The 13309-nt window shown below is 60.6% G+C and overlaps 7 protein-coding genes across 9 annotated transcripts; 2 read left to right on the top strand and 5 right to left on the bottom strand.

The window, feature by feature from the left end:
* Nucleotides 1-170: 170 nt before the first annotated feature.
* On the bottom strand, nucleotides 171-1580 carry SDRG_05197 (hypothetical protein; the record flags this gene model as incomplete). Its single annotated transcript, XM_008610901.1, has 8 exons — nucleotides 171-344; nucleotides 387-455; nucleotides 510-555; nucleotides 598-706; nucleotides 751-857; nucleotides 903-1030; nucleotides 1085-1404; nucleotides 1448-1580. The coding sequence occupies 8 exons, from the start codon at nucleotides 1578-1580 to the stop codon at nucleotides 279-281; spliced, it is 978 nt and encodes a 325-aa protein (XP_008609123.1). The 3' UTR covers nucleotides 171-278.
* An 840-nt stretch (nucleotides 1581-2420) lies between these two features.
* On the top strand, nucleotides 2421-3969 carry SDRG_05196 (hypothetical protein). Of its 3 annotated transcripts, none has more exons than XM_008610900.1 (2): nucleotides 2421-2701; nucleotides 2810-3969. In XM_008610900.1, the coding sequence occupies exons 1-2, from the start codon at nucleotides 2483-2485 to the stop codon at nucleotides 3887-3889; spliced, it is 1299 nt and encodes a 432-aa protein (XP_008609122.1). In that variant the 5' UTR covers nucleotides 2421-2482; the 3' UTR covers nucleotides 3890-3969. The 3 variants fall into 3 exon arrangements, with proteins under 3 accessions (XP_008609122.1, XP_008609121.1, XP_008609120.1); XM_008610899.1 differs by having other exon boundaries at nucleotides 2440-2563; nucleotides 2765-3969; XM_008610898.1 differs by having other exon boundaries at nucleotides 2440-3889.
* Nucleotides 3970-4263: 294 nt separating this feature from the next.
* On the bottom strand, nucleotides 4264-6158 carry SDRG_05195 (hypothetical protein). The gene is made up of 2 exons (XM_008610897.1): nucleotides 6129-6158; nucleotides 4264-6084 (listed from the first exon to the last, which is right to left on the bottom strand). Exons 1-2 carry the CDS (start codon nucleotides 6147-6149, stop codon nucleotides 4318-4320), a joined length of 1788 nt encoding a protein of 595 aa, XP_008609119.1. The 5' UTR covers nucleotides 6150-6158; the 3' UTR covers nucleotides 4264-4317.
* An 83-nt stretch (nucleotides 6159-6241) lies between these two features.
* SDRG_05194 (hypothetical protein) lies at nucleotides 6242-7449 on the bottom strand. Its single transcript, XM_008610896.1, has one exon. The coding sequence runs from the start codon at nucleotides 7376-7378 to the stop codon at nucleotides 6278-6280; it is 1101 nt and encodes a 366-aa protein (XP_008609118.1). The 5' UTR covers nucleotides 7379-7449; the 3' UTR covers nucleotides 6242-6277.
* A 100-nt stretch (nucleotides 7450-7549) lies between these two features.
* SDRG_05193 (WEE/WEE1 protein kinase) lies at nucleotides 7550-11043 on the bottom strand (the record flags this gene model as incomplete). Its single annotated transcript, XM_008610895.1, has 19 exons — nucleotides 7550-7636; nucleotides 7690-7723; nucleotides 7773-7846; nucleotides 7888-8040; nucleotides 8082-8168; nucleotides 8210-8414; nucleotides 8458-8567; nucleotides 8609-8670; nucleotides 8711-8799; nucleotides 8845-8938; nucleotides 8982-9508; nucleotides 9860-9972; nucleotides 10015-10074; nucleotides 10115-10270; nucleotides 10320-10451; nucleotides 10503-10604; nucleotides 10654-10719; nucleotides 10763-10874; nucleotides 10919-11043. 19 exons carry the CDS (start codon nucleotides 11041-11043, stop codon nucleotides 7550-7552), a joined length of 2388 nt encoding a protein of 795 aa, XP_008609117.1.
* Nucleotides 11044-11109: 66 nt separating this feature from the next.
* On the bottom strand, nucleotides 11110-11515 carry SDRG_05192 (hypothetical protein; the record flags this gene model as incomplete). Its single annotated transcript, XM_008610894.1, has 3 exons — nucleotides 11110-11192; nucleotides 11245-11329; nucleotides 11372-11515. The coding sequence occupies 3 exons, from the start codon at nucleotides 11513-11515 to the stop codon at nucleotides 11110-11112; spliced, it is 312 nt and encodes a 103-aa protein (XP_008609116.1).
* Nucleotides 11516-11602: 87 nt separating this feature from the next.
* On the top strand, nucleotides 11603-13308 carry SDRG_05191 (hypothetical protein; the record flags this gene model as incomplete). The annotated part of the gene is made up of 10 exons (XM_008610893.1): nucleotides 11603-11701; nucleotides 11754-11801; nucleotides 11848-11901; nucleotides 11953-11997; nucleotides 12041-12094; nucleotides 12144-12627; nucleotides 12677-12775; nucleotides 12819-12947; nucleotides 12993-13142; nucleotides 13190-13308. The coding sequence occupies 10 exons, from the start codon at nucleotides 11603-11605 to the stop codon at nucleotides 13306-13308; spliced, it is 1281 nt and encodes a 426-aa protein (XP_008609115.1).
* Nucleotide 13309: the final 1 nt, after the last annotated feature.

Genomic DNA, 13309 nt, shown 5'->3' with positions numbered 1-13309 from the left:
TCAACCCGCTGCAATGACGTGGCCCTTCGGTGGCCGTTGGACACATGACAAATGAAAAGCATGTTGAAGTGCCACGTGAAAGGAAGCGAATTCCACATCACTACCAGCGACGTCTCACCCCACCGCCTCAAACTCTTGGAATAAGTTCTGAGTTCTAGACCACACGAGGCTTGGGAAGGTCTCCATTATGACAGTATTAGGTCTGTCATTCGTTTGTTGTGGTTGCGGTACAGGAGGCGGAGTAGACTTATGGTAACGACTTGGATGTGATCGTAGATCTACTGACTATGAAAGTGCGCGAGCGGGCCCGTAGCTTTGGTGGCGGCTTCGATCGTTCCGACGAGCTATGGATGTTAGCTGATCGTAGCACAGAGCAGAGGACGTACTCGTTCGCGCACGATGAAGGCGACCAACGACGTGACGAGCGACGCGACAAGGACGAATGCGGCGTAGTACTACAGCCATAAATCAACTCTGTGCGTAGAAAATAACATTGCTGCTCGTCGTACCTGGACCCAGCCCCGTTGGAGGCGCTCATAGAACGTCGGGACGTACCTACACCCCAATCACCCTCCATATATAGATAGAAAAGACTACGAAATGTCGGAGACGGGGACACTCAGCGTCGCATTCATAACAAAGCGCCGCGGGGCCTCACTGGCATCTTGGATCCACACGTGCTCTTGATTGGCCACAGTGGCGCGATCTATAGCCCGTCGTTGTGCGCGACGAAATCAATACGAAGCGTACTCTCGCGACGGGTCTGCCGCAGCATGAACTGCTCGAACCTCAAGTCGTCGGCGTGTTGGAGTGACGACACGTTGAGCAGCGCGTCAGTTGCATACGGCGTCGCACACCTAAGGCGATCGTCTATCAGATCTTAGATGAGCATCGTCGTGTACGTGGTCGTGAGTGGCAACGGTCGCTTGAAGCTCAGTGCGAGATCGCCCACAGTGTAGAGGACGCTGCCTGGCAGCGGCGACGCATGCGAGACGAGCGCCATGACATCCATGCATAGCTGGGCATGCGTCTAGGTGGCAAAGACAATAGTGCAAAGTGAGAAAGGACACAGTATCCTATCCACCTGCATCGTCGCGTTGAACATCACGAGCAGCGACGCCTTATGAACGCTTTCGCCGGCATTCACTGCGATCGCCACCTCGATCGAGACGCGGTCTAGCAGCCCGTCGCGGTTGTCGTCGTCAGCAAACGACTGAATTTGCCCGGGGCGCAGCGCGGCGCCCGCGAGCTGATTGACGCTTGTCGGCAGCGTACTCCAAAAGCCCGAGAAGACGCGCACATTGCCTTGGTCGTCGCGCGCCGTGCCTTCAATGAGAAGCAGCGTCTGGTACATGTACTGCATAGACGGCTGCTCCCGGTACGCGATCGAGTGCGGCCAGAACGCTACCCATGTCATAAGCCATAGCATACGAGCGTAGAGCGTCACTGGACGTATCGTAGACGAGCAAGAGTGGCAAGAGAAACGTCGTGAGCCATGCTAGCCACGAGAGGAGGTACGCCGCCGAGCACACGCTGCCATAGTAGACGCGCGCGACGGGCTCGTAGTACACGGGCCGCATCCGCAAAGTGTCTTTTCAAGATCGGGCAACGGACGATCGTACATCAACAACAACAATACTAGTATGCAAATGCTACTGACGTGCTCAATGCAGTACTACGGCGTGACGTACGTCGTTGCGATGCCCTGGTATTTTGCACATTGTCGTACCGCTACGTAAGCGTACGCACAATATCCGGCTCGTACTCTGCAGACTGCCCTTTCTAGCGCTCGTAGAACGCATCGATCGATCGCGACAGTCGAGCAACGAGCTCGCTCGTTGCATCCATCCACGTACGTACTAGTAGTAGCAAGGAATGGCCGCTGCGAGGCCGACGACGACGTCCTCGACAACGAGCTTCCTCTCCTGCAGCGCTGCACACAGCGTCGGCACGGCTATATCCGCCAGATACGACATTGTTTATGACGGCTGCCACCGACGCCATTGACTGCTTGCCATGGCTGTGTCGCATCATTGGCCGTGCGGGCCCTGGTACTTATACACGACGCTTTATCCCTCGCATCATCTTGCCACGACGGCCAACTTGAAGTTGCCTTTCGCCGTCGGCGCCGAGGACATGGTCGCTGCCGCAGCAGGTGCCACGTCATCGTGTTGGATACGCGTGCGAGGGCCGGGATTGAAGCGCCGCTGTAGCGCGTCCACCCGCGGAACGCGGTCGCTCGTCGCGTCCTGGCCCGTATCCAGTGCGTGGCGCTGATTGGCTGCGTTGGGCCGCCACCACCCCAACGACTGGAAAATCGGGTGCGCCATCGTGATTGGCCAAATAGTTTGCGACGCCCGCCAATGGCATCGTCGCATTCGAAATCGAACGCGTTGGTTGGCTCGCACGGTGCAAGGTTTGCGAGCCATTCAAGCTCGAGCGAGCGCGGTGGCTCTCATCTCACACTCAGATTTCCATCACTATGGCCAAGAAGCAAGCTAAGCCCGTGCCCGTCGCTGCCAGCAGCAGCTCGGACTCGTCGTCGTCCTCGTCGGAGGATGAGGCCCCGAAGAAGGCCGCCCCGGCCAAGAAGGCCCCGGTGAAGAAGGCCGCTTCGTCGTCGTCCGAGTCGGAATCGTCCTCGGAGGATGAGGCCCCCAAGAAGAAGGCCGCCCCGGTCAAGAAGTCGCCGGTCAAGAAGGCCGCGCCTGCCAAGAAGGCCGACTCGTCGTCGTCGGACTCGTCGTCGGACTCGGAAGACGAGGCCCCGAAGAAGGCCGCCCCGGTCAAGAAGTCGCCGGTCAAGAAGGCCGCGCCCGCCAAGAAGGCCGAGTCGTCGTCGGACTCGAGCTCGAGCTCGGAGGATGAGGCCCCGGCCAAGAAGGCCGCGCCCGCCAAGAAGGCCGCGGCTGCCAAGAAGGCTGAGTCGTCGTCGGACTCGTCGTCGGAGGATGAGGCCCCGGCCAAGAAGGCCGCGCCCGCCAAGAAGGCCGAGTCGTCGTCGGATTCGTCGTCGGACTCGTCCTCGGATGAGGAAGAGACCCCGGTCATCAAGAAGCGCAAGGCCTCGGAGTCCTCGGAGCAGCCCGCCAAGGTCCAGAAGGCCGCGGACGGCTCGGCCAAGGCGGTCGATGCCGGCTGCGCCGAGATCTTCATCGCCGGCCTCCCGTGGGTCGTCGACGAGAGCGAACTCCGCGCCATCTTCGAAACCTCGGGCACGATCACGGCCATCCGCTTCCCGATGGCTGCCGATGGCCGCTCGACCGGTACGGCTTTCATCACGTACAGCAACGCTGACGAAGCCGCTGCTGCCCTCGCCCACGACGGCGCCGACTTCGGCGGCCGCTGGATGAAGGTCCGCTCGGCCGAGAAGAAGAACCAGCTCGAGGAGAAGCCCGAGGGCTGCGTGTCGGTGTTCGTCGGCAACCTCAGCTGGAACATTGACGAAGACACGATGTACGCCACCTTCCAGCACTGCGGCCCCATCGCGCATGTCCGTCTCGCCACGGACCGCGAGACCGGCGACTTCCGCGGTTTCGGCCACGTCGACTTCGAGACGACGGAAGCCGTCGATGAGGCTGTCAAGCTCGGCGGTACGGACGTCCTCGGCCGTGCGATCCGCGTCAACTACGCTGCCCCCAAGCCCGAGCGCTCGTTCGGCGGCGGCAACGGCGGTGGCCGTGGCGGTGGCTTCGGCGGCCGTGGTGGCCGTGGTGATGGTGGCCGTGGCGGTGGCCGTGGTTTCGGCGGCCGTGGTGGTCGTGACGGTGGTCGCGGCGGCCGTGGCGGTGGCTTTGGCGGCCGTGGCGGCCGTGGTGCCGGCGGTCCCCCCAAGCGCCAGTCGTCGTCGATCCAGAACTTCCAGGGCCAGAAGAAGACTTTCGACTAGATTTTTGTTAGACGATGCTAGACCCTACCTTACCCCACCCCTTTTCTTGACATAATGATATTTCCTTTTACATTCTACAAGTTCACGCTGTACCGCCGCCAATAGGAAGGTAGCTGCCTCCCTCTCGTCTTCTTGCGGATCTAGACAAGGCGCCTGTGCATTCATTGACCTTCTTGGCCCTCCTAAGCGAACGTCATGGAACGGCTTAAGACTCACGACTGTACGAGGCGGCTCTTCTAGCTGGTCTTATGTTATAGCTGGTCTTATGTTCCATGAGACGAGCTAGAAGAGCCGCCTCGTACAGTCGTGAATTTTGAGCAACTAGTACAAAAGTTATCTACTTGTGGCAACAGAAACACCTACCGACAATAATATCAACGGGTCGCAGTTGATACATTCATTCGACTCAAATCATTGCAAACGATTAACTAATCTTTTCGGCGGCGCTTGGAGTCTTTCTTGTGCGATTTGGCTTTTTTCTCCTTTTTAGCTTTCTTTTCCTTCTTGGCCTTGTGCTTGCGCTTCTTCTCCGCCTTGTGCGACCGACGGCGGGTGGTCGACGCGTCGTCGTCACTGCTGCTGCTACTGTCGTCCGACGCATCGTGTGTGGCGGATGGCGCAACGACGACGCTCGAGTGCTGCTGCACAACATTGGACAACGTCTTCTGTGCCATGGTCGGCGCGGCCATCGCTTCCGTTGCTTCATCTTCGTCGCTACTGCTGCTGCTCTCGTCATCCTCACCTTGACTTTGCTCGTCGACATCAAAGATCGACTTGAAGAGGTCTTCGGGCGGTCGCACGACCGGCGGCAGCTCGGGCAACAGCGCATCCTCCGTCCTGGCTTTTGGCGGCGCCTTGAATCCGTCGGCGTCCTTGAGGTGCGACACGATCTCGCGGTCGAACCGTGCTTGGCTCTCGTCCACAAGCGCGCTGGCTTTGGTTCCATCAACAAACTCATCGGGTCGCTGGACGCGGAAGCGCTTGCAGAGGAGCCGGTCCGGTTTCCACGGCAGCGTCGCCCGCTCGAGCGGCTTGCGCTCGTCGGCTTTTGGCGCCGCCAGCTCACTCGCCGACGACGCGGATTGAAACCGACTCGACATGGCGGCCAGCATCCCCGCCCGCACTTGCTCGCCCAAGGCGGGCGCTGTCAACGGTTTGGCGACCGGCTCGCCAAGGAGCGCACCGCGCTGCGTCGCCGTGAGCGTCGTCGACGTGCCGCGTTTCGGCAGCGTGAACGCGTGGTCGTTGTACAAGCTCGGCGGCGCTGGCCGCGGACGGAACAGCCGACCTGGCTCGTACGTCGGTGGCACGTTCAGCGGGGCGAGAAGGGCCTTGGACGGCTTGGGCGTCACGCGACGAAGCACGTAGCCTTTGAGCAGCGGTCGGCCGTCGCTGCACACTTGAAATGCGCGTGTCTTGGCATCGGCGGGCGTCGGGGCGCGAAGGCGCTTCCGTGACGCGCCGTCGTGGAGCTCGCGGTCAAAGTTGTCTTGGGTCTCGACCGCGTACACGTCGTAGTCGTCGTTCTCTTCGAGCGCACTGAGTCCATGGCCCATGTTGCTGCGCCCGACTGATGGCTTCATCGCGTCGGCGAACGTCATGATCTGGCGCACGCCGGATGCTGCTTTCGCCGCGTCTTGGCGCCGCTTGAGGAACGCAAACTCGGGCGCGTCAATGTACGGGTCGTACCCGACGCCATAGTTGTCGAGCTTGGGCGTCGGGAAGGCCGTAACGTCCACGTTGTGCTTGGGCGCAACGTAGACAACGTCATCGCCATGGCCACCGTCGTCGAAGCGGCTCAGCTTGCTCTTGCGGATCTTGGGGCCGACGCCCTGGCCTTGCTTCCAGCCCATGCTTGAGAGAAGCTTCGTGCCCACCGAGTCGCGCGAGGGCTGGATAAAGTCGTCGGGCATGAAGCCGGGAATCGACGCGCCATGGGCTTGGGCCTGCTGCATGTGCTTGCTCGTCGCGTCCTGCGTGGCATTGTTCGGGTCGTACTTGGACGCGAGCTCGAGGCGCCGACCGAGGAGCTGGTCGTCTTCGTCGTCGAGGAAATCTTCAATGCGCTGCGTCGGCGCGGCGCCGCCATCCCGCGACGACTGGAACGCCTTGGGCGCCCAGCCTTCCTTGCTGCCAACCGTGTTGTAGTAGCCCGCGGAGAAGCCGCCCGTGAACGCGCCATGGAAGCGCTTGTCCTAGCGCCACGTCATGAGCCTCCGATCGAGCGTCGCCGCCGTACCTCCCGTTTCCGCGGTTCCATCGACCGTCCCTTTTTCAAACTCAATCCACCGCCCACTATTTCTCAAAACACTTGCTCTTGCGTCTATTTTTGAGAAAATATCGGACTCAAACTGAAACGCAAGCAGGATTCAAATTTGTGATAACTTGCTACACAACGGCGCCGAGCACGGGCGCGGCCGGGCGCACGACCGCCGCCGGAGCATCGCCCAGTACGAAGCCGCACTGCGGACAATGTAGCCGCTGGTTGAGCTTCTCCAAGATGCACTCGTCGTGGAAGCGGTGGCCGCAGGTCAACGTCGTGATCGAGTTGGTATGCGAGAGCCGCCGGCGCAGCTGCACGTCCAGCCGCGTGTCTTCGTCAACGCAAGCCTCGTCAATCGTATGCTGGACAGTCGTCGGCGAGAGCGGACAGCTCTCGGCTTGGCTGAGCGGGAGGCAGCAGATCGCGCAGTCGGTGGCCGTCGCCTTCATGGACGCCCGCGGCCGCTCGTCGAGAAACGTCGGCGACGCCTCGGCCTCGGACGGTGGATGCGCCGTGCCATAGAAGAAGTCGACGAGCAGCTTTGGAAGGAGGTACGTGATGATGCGGCACGACGTGTGGGGCTGGACCGTCGCGTGGTGCCGCAGCACGACCTGGAGGTAGTCGAAGAAGGTCTGGAGCTCCGTCATGCGCCCGAGCACGACGCTCCGCCAATGCGACCGGAAGAGGTGGCGGCGCGGGAAGTTCGACGAGACGTACGCATACAGCCACGGGCAAATCTCTTCGCACTTGTGGCCGTAGAGCAAATTGCGCAGAATCGACACCTTGAGCGCGTAAAAGTCGCGGAATGACTTGGTCACTTCCCAGCGCCGGCCCGAGACGAGGTTGGTGCAGTAGAGCACGTACCGCGTCTTATGGTCCTCGAGGCCGCGCGCTTTGACAAATTTGATGTGCACGTTGCGCATGAGCATCGCCTCCTGCGTCGCATACGGCGGCCGCGGCGACCGCACCGGGAGGCTCTGCACCTGCGCCGTGAAGCTCGGGCGCCGCGGCGAGTACGGCGCCGACCCGAGCGAAACGCTGCGCCGATGCCCCGGACTCTTGAGCCGATGCGTAAGGAGGTCGTCGGACGCCAGGTCCAGATGCATTGGCAGCCGCGGTGTCGACGGCGTCGTCGTGAGCGAGTCGACGACGTCCGCTTCCATGTCTTTGGCCACGCACCAGTGGCCGACGAGGTAGTCGCGGACCGACGGGAGGCAGCCAAGCATACCGTTTCTGTTCTATATTAGCCAGCCGATCCGACCTCTCGCCATTATCTTCGACGAGTGGTTCGTCCTCGAACGTGGACCAGTGCCTTGACATGCTGGGAGAATGCTCCGGTGCACACCGAGAGTTTGAGCGTGGCCAAGTGTGACATTTGGTTCGAGTTAGATCTAGCACTAGGCGTCGGCGACGGCCAAGATGGCTTCGTGCTGCAGGATCTCGTCGGCGGTCGGGCGCTGGAGCGGGTCCGGGTGCATCATACTCTACACTCACGGCATGCATGAGATTGGTCGTCCGGCAAAGCAAAGCCACGCACCCCAATGAGATGCTGGAGCGAGCTCGAATAGTGCCTACATCGGTACCATTGGACCAGCCAGCTCCACGTCACCACCGACGTACCGGAACGTCGCGAGGTCGCCGTCGCGAATGGTTTGCCACTCGTCGCCCTCGGAAGGCAGGGGCACGCCACGCGCCTGCGTCATGTGTGAGCCTTTGCACCGCGCGTCGGTCGCACCAGTTCGTATATGGACGCGCCCAGAGCAAATATGTCGCCGGCGCTCAGGTGGGACCGATTGCCCTCGAGGAGCTCGCGCGACAGGTACCGGTAGTCGCCCTCCATGATTTCCATGGCCCCGTCCATGGACACGACGGTGCCAAGGTCGCCAAGCTACCATTTCCCTTTGACAAAAGACTCCGAGACGGACCAACCTTGTAGACGCCGTTGGCGGCGCGGAGCATATTGTCGACCTTGATATCCATGTGCACGAGCTTGAGCGCGTGCATGTCCCGCAGTGCCTACGCAGCGTCAAGCCAACGTCGCCGCGGAAGCCGCGTACTCTGGCAATGTGGGCGAGCAGCTTGCGCAGCGTGACCTCGGCGATCGGCTTGCTCTCGGCGAGGAACGACTGCAGCGAACAGCCATGGCAGTACTCGAGCTGAATGTACAACAGGTCGTCTTCGATCCATGCGTCAAAGTACTGCACAATGTGGGGGCTTGCGCTGAGCGCAGCGAGCGCGTGGACTTCGCGCAGCGCGCGCTGCCTACTCGCTCTTGAGCAAATGTATGAAGCAGGGCAGACAGTACTTGTCCGAGTTGCCACGAAAATGGCGCTTGCTCTTCTTGATGGCATACACCCAGCCGTCAAACCGTTTGATGCACTTGAGCACTTTGGAGAACGAGCCGGAGCCAAGGACCTAGTCGCCGTAGGCAATGTGGAGACGCAACGTCGTCGTACCTCTTGCTCGACAAACTCGAGCAGGTACTTGGACGTCGACGAGTTGGTTGTACCGAGCCACACTACATCGACGGGTGAGCGAGGTCTCGACACAAACCGTACGAGGCGGAGGCAGACTGCGCTTCTTGGGCCGTCGCCGGTCGTCCATGGCGGCCGCGAACGGGTTGGTGTTGATTTCCGGCACCGACGCGCTACAAGCATAAGAGTTCATCTTGCAGGATAGCCTCGCTGCGTACATTTCTTCCGGGATGGACGCGACAGGGCGTGGGAGCGCGATCGGCTTCTGCTTCATCGGCGTCGTCGTCGGGCGCAGTGGTGCTTTGTGTGTGCCTACTGCCATGCTCCGTCTCCATGCCCCACTGCATGCACGTACCTTCTGCATCGGGCTTGGCACGCGCCGGCGCAATGGGGCTCTCGTTGAAGGGCATCACTGTGAGGCGTGGCACCGTGCGCGGCCGCTTCTTGACCGGCGACGGCGACCGCGGATGGGACATGTGCAGCACAGGCTGGTCCTGCGGCGTCGAAAAGTCGCAAAAGGCGTCTTGGCTGTACATGTTCGAGAAGCACGGCGCCGTGCCAAAGTCCTGGCTCCACGGGTGGTACGCCGGCGGCTCGAGCTCTGGTGGCTGTTCGTAATCGGGCTCGGACTTTTGCGTCTGGCTCAAGAGCGCGTTGAAGTCGATGCGCTTGGGCTGTGGCTCATCGCCGTCGTCGTCGTCCTCGGCGTCGTCGTCGTCGTCGTCAAAGTTCAGGGTCGTCTCCAGCGCGGTCCGGCGCTCGACGACGTCGTCGGCCGCGTCCGCGTCGGCCTCATCCAGGACGACGGCCTTGCGCTTGGGCTTGACGAAGTACTCATGGAGCGACCGCTGCTTCTTCATCATGGTCGGCGGAATGACGGTACTACGCCCAAATTCAAATTTGGCGGTTGCCAAGTATTTTATTATATACAGAAATAGAATCACCGTACGCAGCGACATTAAAATAATATTCACTTGGCATTTGTATGCAGAAAGGGAAAGTAACACGGACCACCGGCTGCCGTGCTGCCCAATCACATCGCACGCACCACGCACGTACCCAATCGCGTGCATCGCACACAGCCAATCACGTGGCGACGGACCTTCCCGCGAAAAGCGACCCGAAGCGCCGACGCGCCACCGACACAATTCCGCTCGAGTCTTATGAAGGCTCGAGTCTTTTGTAAGCTCAAGACTTATGTGAGTTCGAGTCTTATACTATAGAGCTCGAGACTTGGGCGTGGCAGGCGTGTATGAGTGTTGCGTGAGCACCGCTGTTTCGTGCTGGAAGCGCTCAATGAAGCTAAGGAACTCGTCGACACTCGAGGCGCAGCCACTCGGCGCCACCTAAGCGCGCCGCATGAGCTCGCGACAGCAGAGCCAACGTACGCTGGCATCGGCGCGCTGGGCAGCGAGTACCCGGTCGTTGGCAAGAATCGCGCGTTGCATCTGAATATATTGGAGAGCTCCCGTTGCATGGAGGAGGTACCTGCTCGTGGTGGCGCTTCTTGAGTGTGTCGATGTCGACAGCGTGGAGCTGCTGCAAGCGCTCAATCTCACGCTGGTGAAGGTTCTTGACGTGTTTTAACTCGTGCTTGACAGCGGCGAGCGCGTCGGCCTGCGTACTCGCAACCACCTTGAGCTCCTACAACTCTGCGTGAGCCGCTGCGACCGAGATGTGCCGCCAAGGTTACCTGCACTTGGGCCGTTAAAGCTGCGCACTTGGTGCGCTCCGACTCGAGCGACGTCTCGAGTGCATCGAGCGTTTGGTTGGTCATTTCCACATACGATGCCGATCGAGTCGCACGCGGCGTGTGCACCTCGGCCTACCATCGTGCCACGTCACGACGTGCACCAGCAGATCGTGTGGTTCGAACCGGCGACGAGGTGCGCATCACAACGCGCTCGTAAGCTTGGCCCCAGGAATGCTTGCCGTCCCGCGCGAGCGGCTTGTTGGTGACGCTGTCGCGGGCATGAATCTAGCCGCAACGACAACTTGTCTGCAATGCTTCTTCGTCGGTGCGATACCATATAGCGTGGTAGCGTCCGCAGTGGTCCGTGCGGCGGGTTGCGATCGAACGGAGCTCGAAAGACCTACGCCACCTGAGCAAGGTGTCGTTGGAGTATGTGTGTCAACCCCGGACCGCGTCATCTCGAGCAGCAAGAGAGCGTGGTCGTTGGCGCTGCGCTTCCACTGGACATTGAGAATGGGCTCTGAGATCTTGTCGACCCAGCGTTCGATGCGGATCCTACACGCGACGGTGGCGCCACGTCGGTAGAGGCGGCCTCGTACTGGAGATGTCTTGGGTGCTGGAGGTAGATGCGCTCGATCTCCATTAAGAGGCATACAAGCTCGTCGTCCAAGGCGACGCTGGCGTCATGCGTCTGCGGACGCCGGCTCAGGACCCGCGTGTGCATTTCGGATAGAATGAAATATCGAACTATATTAACGGGTTCCTGTCGATTGGCGCTGGACCCGCCGTCTTATTCCACGGCCGCGCGGTTGTTGTTGCTGTCGTGCTCGAGCTCGAGCTTGGCGACTTGGATGTCTTCCCACTGCTCGGTATCTAATACAGACGAGCCAATATGTCACGCCAGGTCATACGTCGTTGGCGGTACTCTCTTTCTTGAGGCAGAGGTAAATCACAGCGTCGTTCTCGAGCTCTTGGTCGGCGACAGTTGCCACGTCCAAGAGCTCCTTTTGCTACGGCGGCGTGAGCTACGTTGCCCCAGTAGCGATGGCTACCTTGTTGGTGTGCCACAGCTGGACTTGGCCCGGCCCGGACAGGCCCAAGATGGACGCGATCGTTTCCTTGATCTTGACAAAGGCCTCGTGCGGCTCTGTGAGCACAAAGAACGACTGCTGGCGGCGCTTGACGCGGAGGTACATGCTGCGCGGCTTCTTCTGGCGACTGCCCAACAAATCCGTGCTTGCCGCTCGTATCCGGTCGGTGGCACGTTATCCGGACGATCTTGCATGGACGCCGACTCGGTCGTCGCGTGCTGCAAGCGCGAGCAGTATGAAGTCGCCAAGACGCTCCTCACGGCCGGCGCGAATGTCCACGAGACCTACGGCGTACGCATCCATCTTGTCCAGGCCACCGCGTGCTCACGATGCCATGGACTAGAACAACCAACTGACCGCCATGCACTACGCGGCCATGCACGGCAACCTCGTGCGCCGACGCCATTGCGTACATGGCCTTACGTCGCCGCGCCTAGGACATGTGCAAGTTCATCCTTGCGCGGCAAGGCTCGGTCCACGCATCGGCCAAGGTACGCTCGCCAGCAAACCGGTGAATTGGGGTCATGAACAAGCCTATGCAGGACGGCACGACACCACTGCACCTCGCGGTCGCCCACCGGCACCGCGTACGCACCATACCATTCGAACGACGATGTTGAGCTCTTGTAGGCCGTCGCGCTCTTTCTTGTATCGGCGGGCGCCCACGTCGCGGCCCACGACAAGGTACTCGCAACCTGTGCCGTTGTGGCGCCTGCAGCCGCTTGCGATATAGAAGGACCGCCCGCCCTTTCTCCAAGCGCCATGGCACGAGCTCGTGTTTCCATGCCTCGTGTCGCCGCTGCATGCGACGATCATTGCCAGCATCGAGAAGAGCGCGCTGCTTCAGAAAGTGAACGTGGCCGCGTCGCAGTCGCTGCAGACGCTGTCGCGCCGCCTCGAGGCGCAAGCCCACGCCAACTTTGAGGCCCGAACGCAGCTTTACGACATGCGTAAATTCCGACACCGGTCCAAGGAGGTGTGTGCGACCTTGGCGGCTGAGATTGCGTCGACGCGCGAGAGCATTCGGTTGTCGCAAACCGCCATCGCCGCGCTTGAGACCCAAGCCACGGAGCGCGCGGCTCTACTTGTGGAAACCGAGGCTGCGATTCTCGACCAGGCCGACGAGCACACGCGCGTTCTGGCCGCCATCGATCGGATCAAGGACGAGATCACGGAGGTCGAAGCCAAGATTACGGTCATCACGACGCGCAGTCAAGGTCCCTCGTCCTATATCTACCACTCGCAGGACAGAACACAATGCCGTAGAAAAATACGAAGCCATCAAGTCGATCGCGCTCTTCCCGCAGTCGGAGCGACTCATGGAACAGTCGTGTCGCGCCATCGTGCGTCTCGCGCCTTGCGACGGTTCGCTCTTGAAAGATTGATACAAAGTAGACGCATTCATTAGAAAACCGGCACAAGCTGCTCGTGAACGGACTGCTGCCGACGTGGCTGCATATTCTGGAGCGTCATGCGCACAACGTCGCTATCCAAGCCCACGGCGTGACCTTGCTTCTGCTGCTACTCGAGAAGACAGGTTGTCTATTGAGCACACGTAAGACCTTTATGCATCGCGACGTAGGGTCGCTGCCCATAGAGCAGCTCGCACGCTGCATCGAGTGCATTGCCCACGCACTGGGGACCCTCCGAAGCTATACCGCTGTGGACTATGCACAGGCCATTCACCTCGACAGTCTCCAGCGCCTCCTCACGTTTGCTTCTGCCAGCGACGGTAGTAATTCAACGTATGAATGTCGGTACTCAGTGTGTTATGTGTAGTCGCCGCGCACAGTCTTCGCTCGATCGAGGACTCGATGCAGCTTCTTCGGAAGCGCAACCTCCCTCCCTTGCTGCCCGACGACGAGCGATGCCAACCGAGTAGTAGTACTTGCAGCTGAA

The sequence above is a fragment of the Saprolegnia diclina genome, assembly GCF_000281045.1.
Source record: "Saprolegnia diclina VS20 unplaced genomic scaffold supercont1.13, whole genome shotgun sequence".
NCBI classification, from domain to species: domain Eukaryota; phylum Oomycota; class Saprolegniomycetes; order Saprolegniales; family Saprolegniaceae; genus Saprolegnia; species Saprolegnia diclina.
The sequence above is the reverse complement of the archived record's forward strand: the minus strand, read 5'-3'. Positions and strand labels throughout refer to the sequence as shown.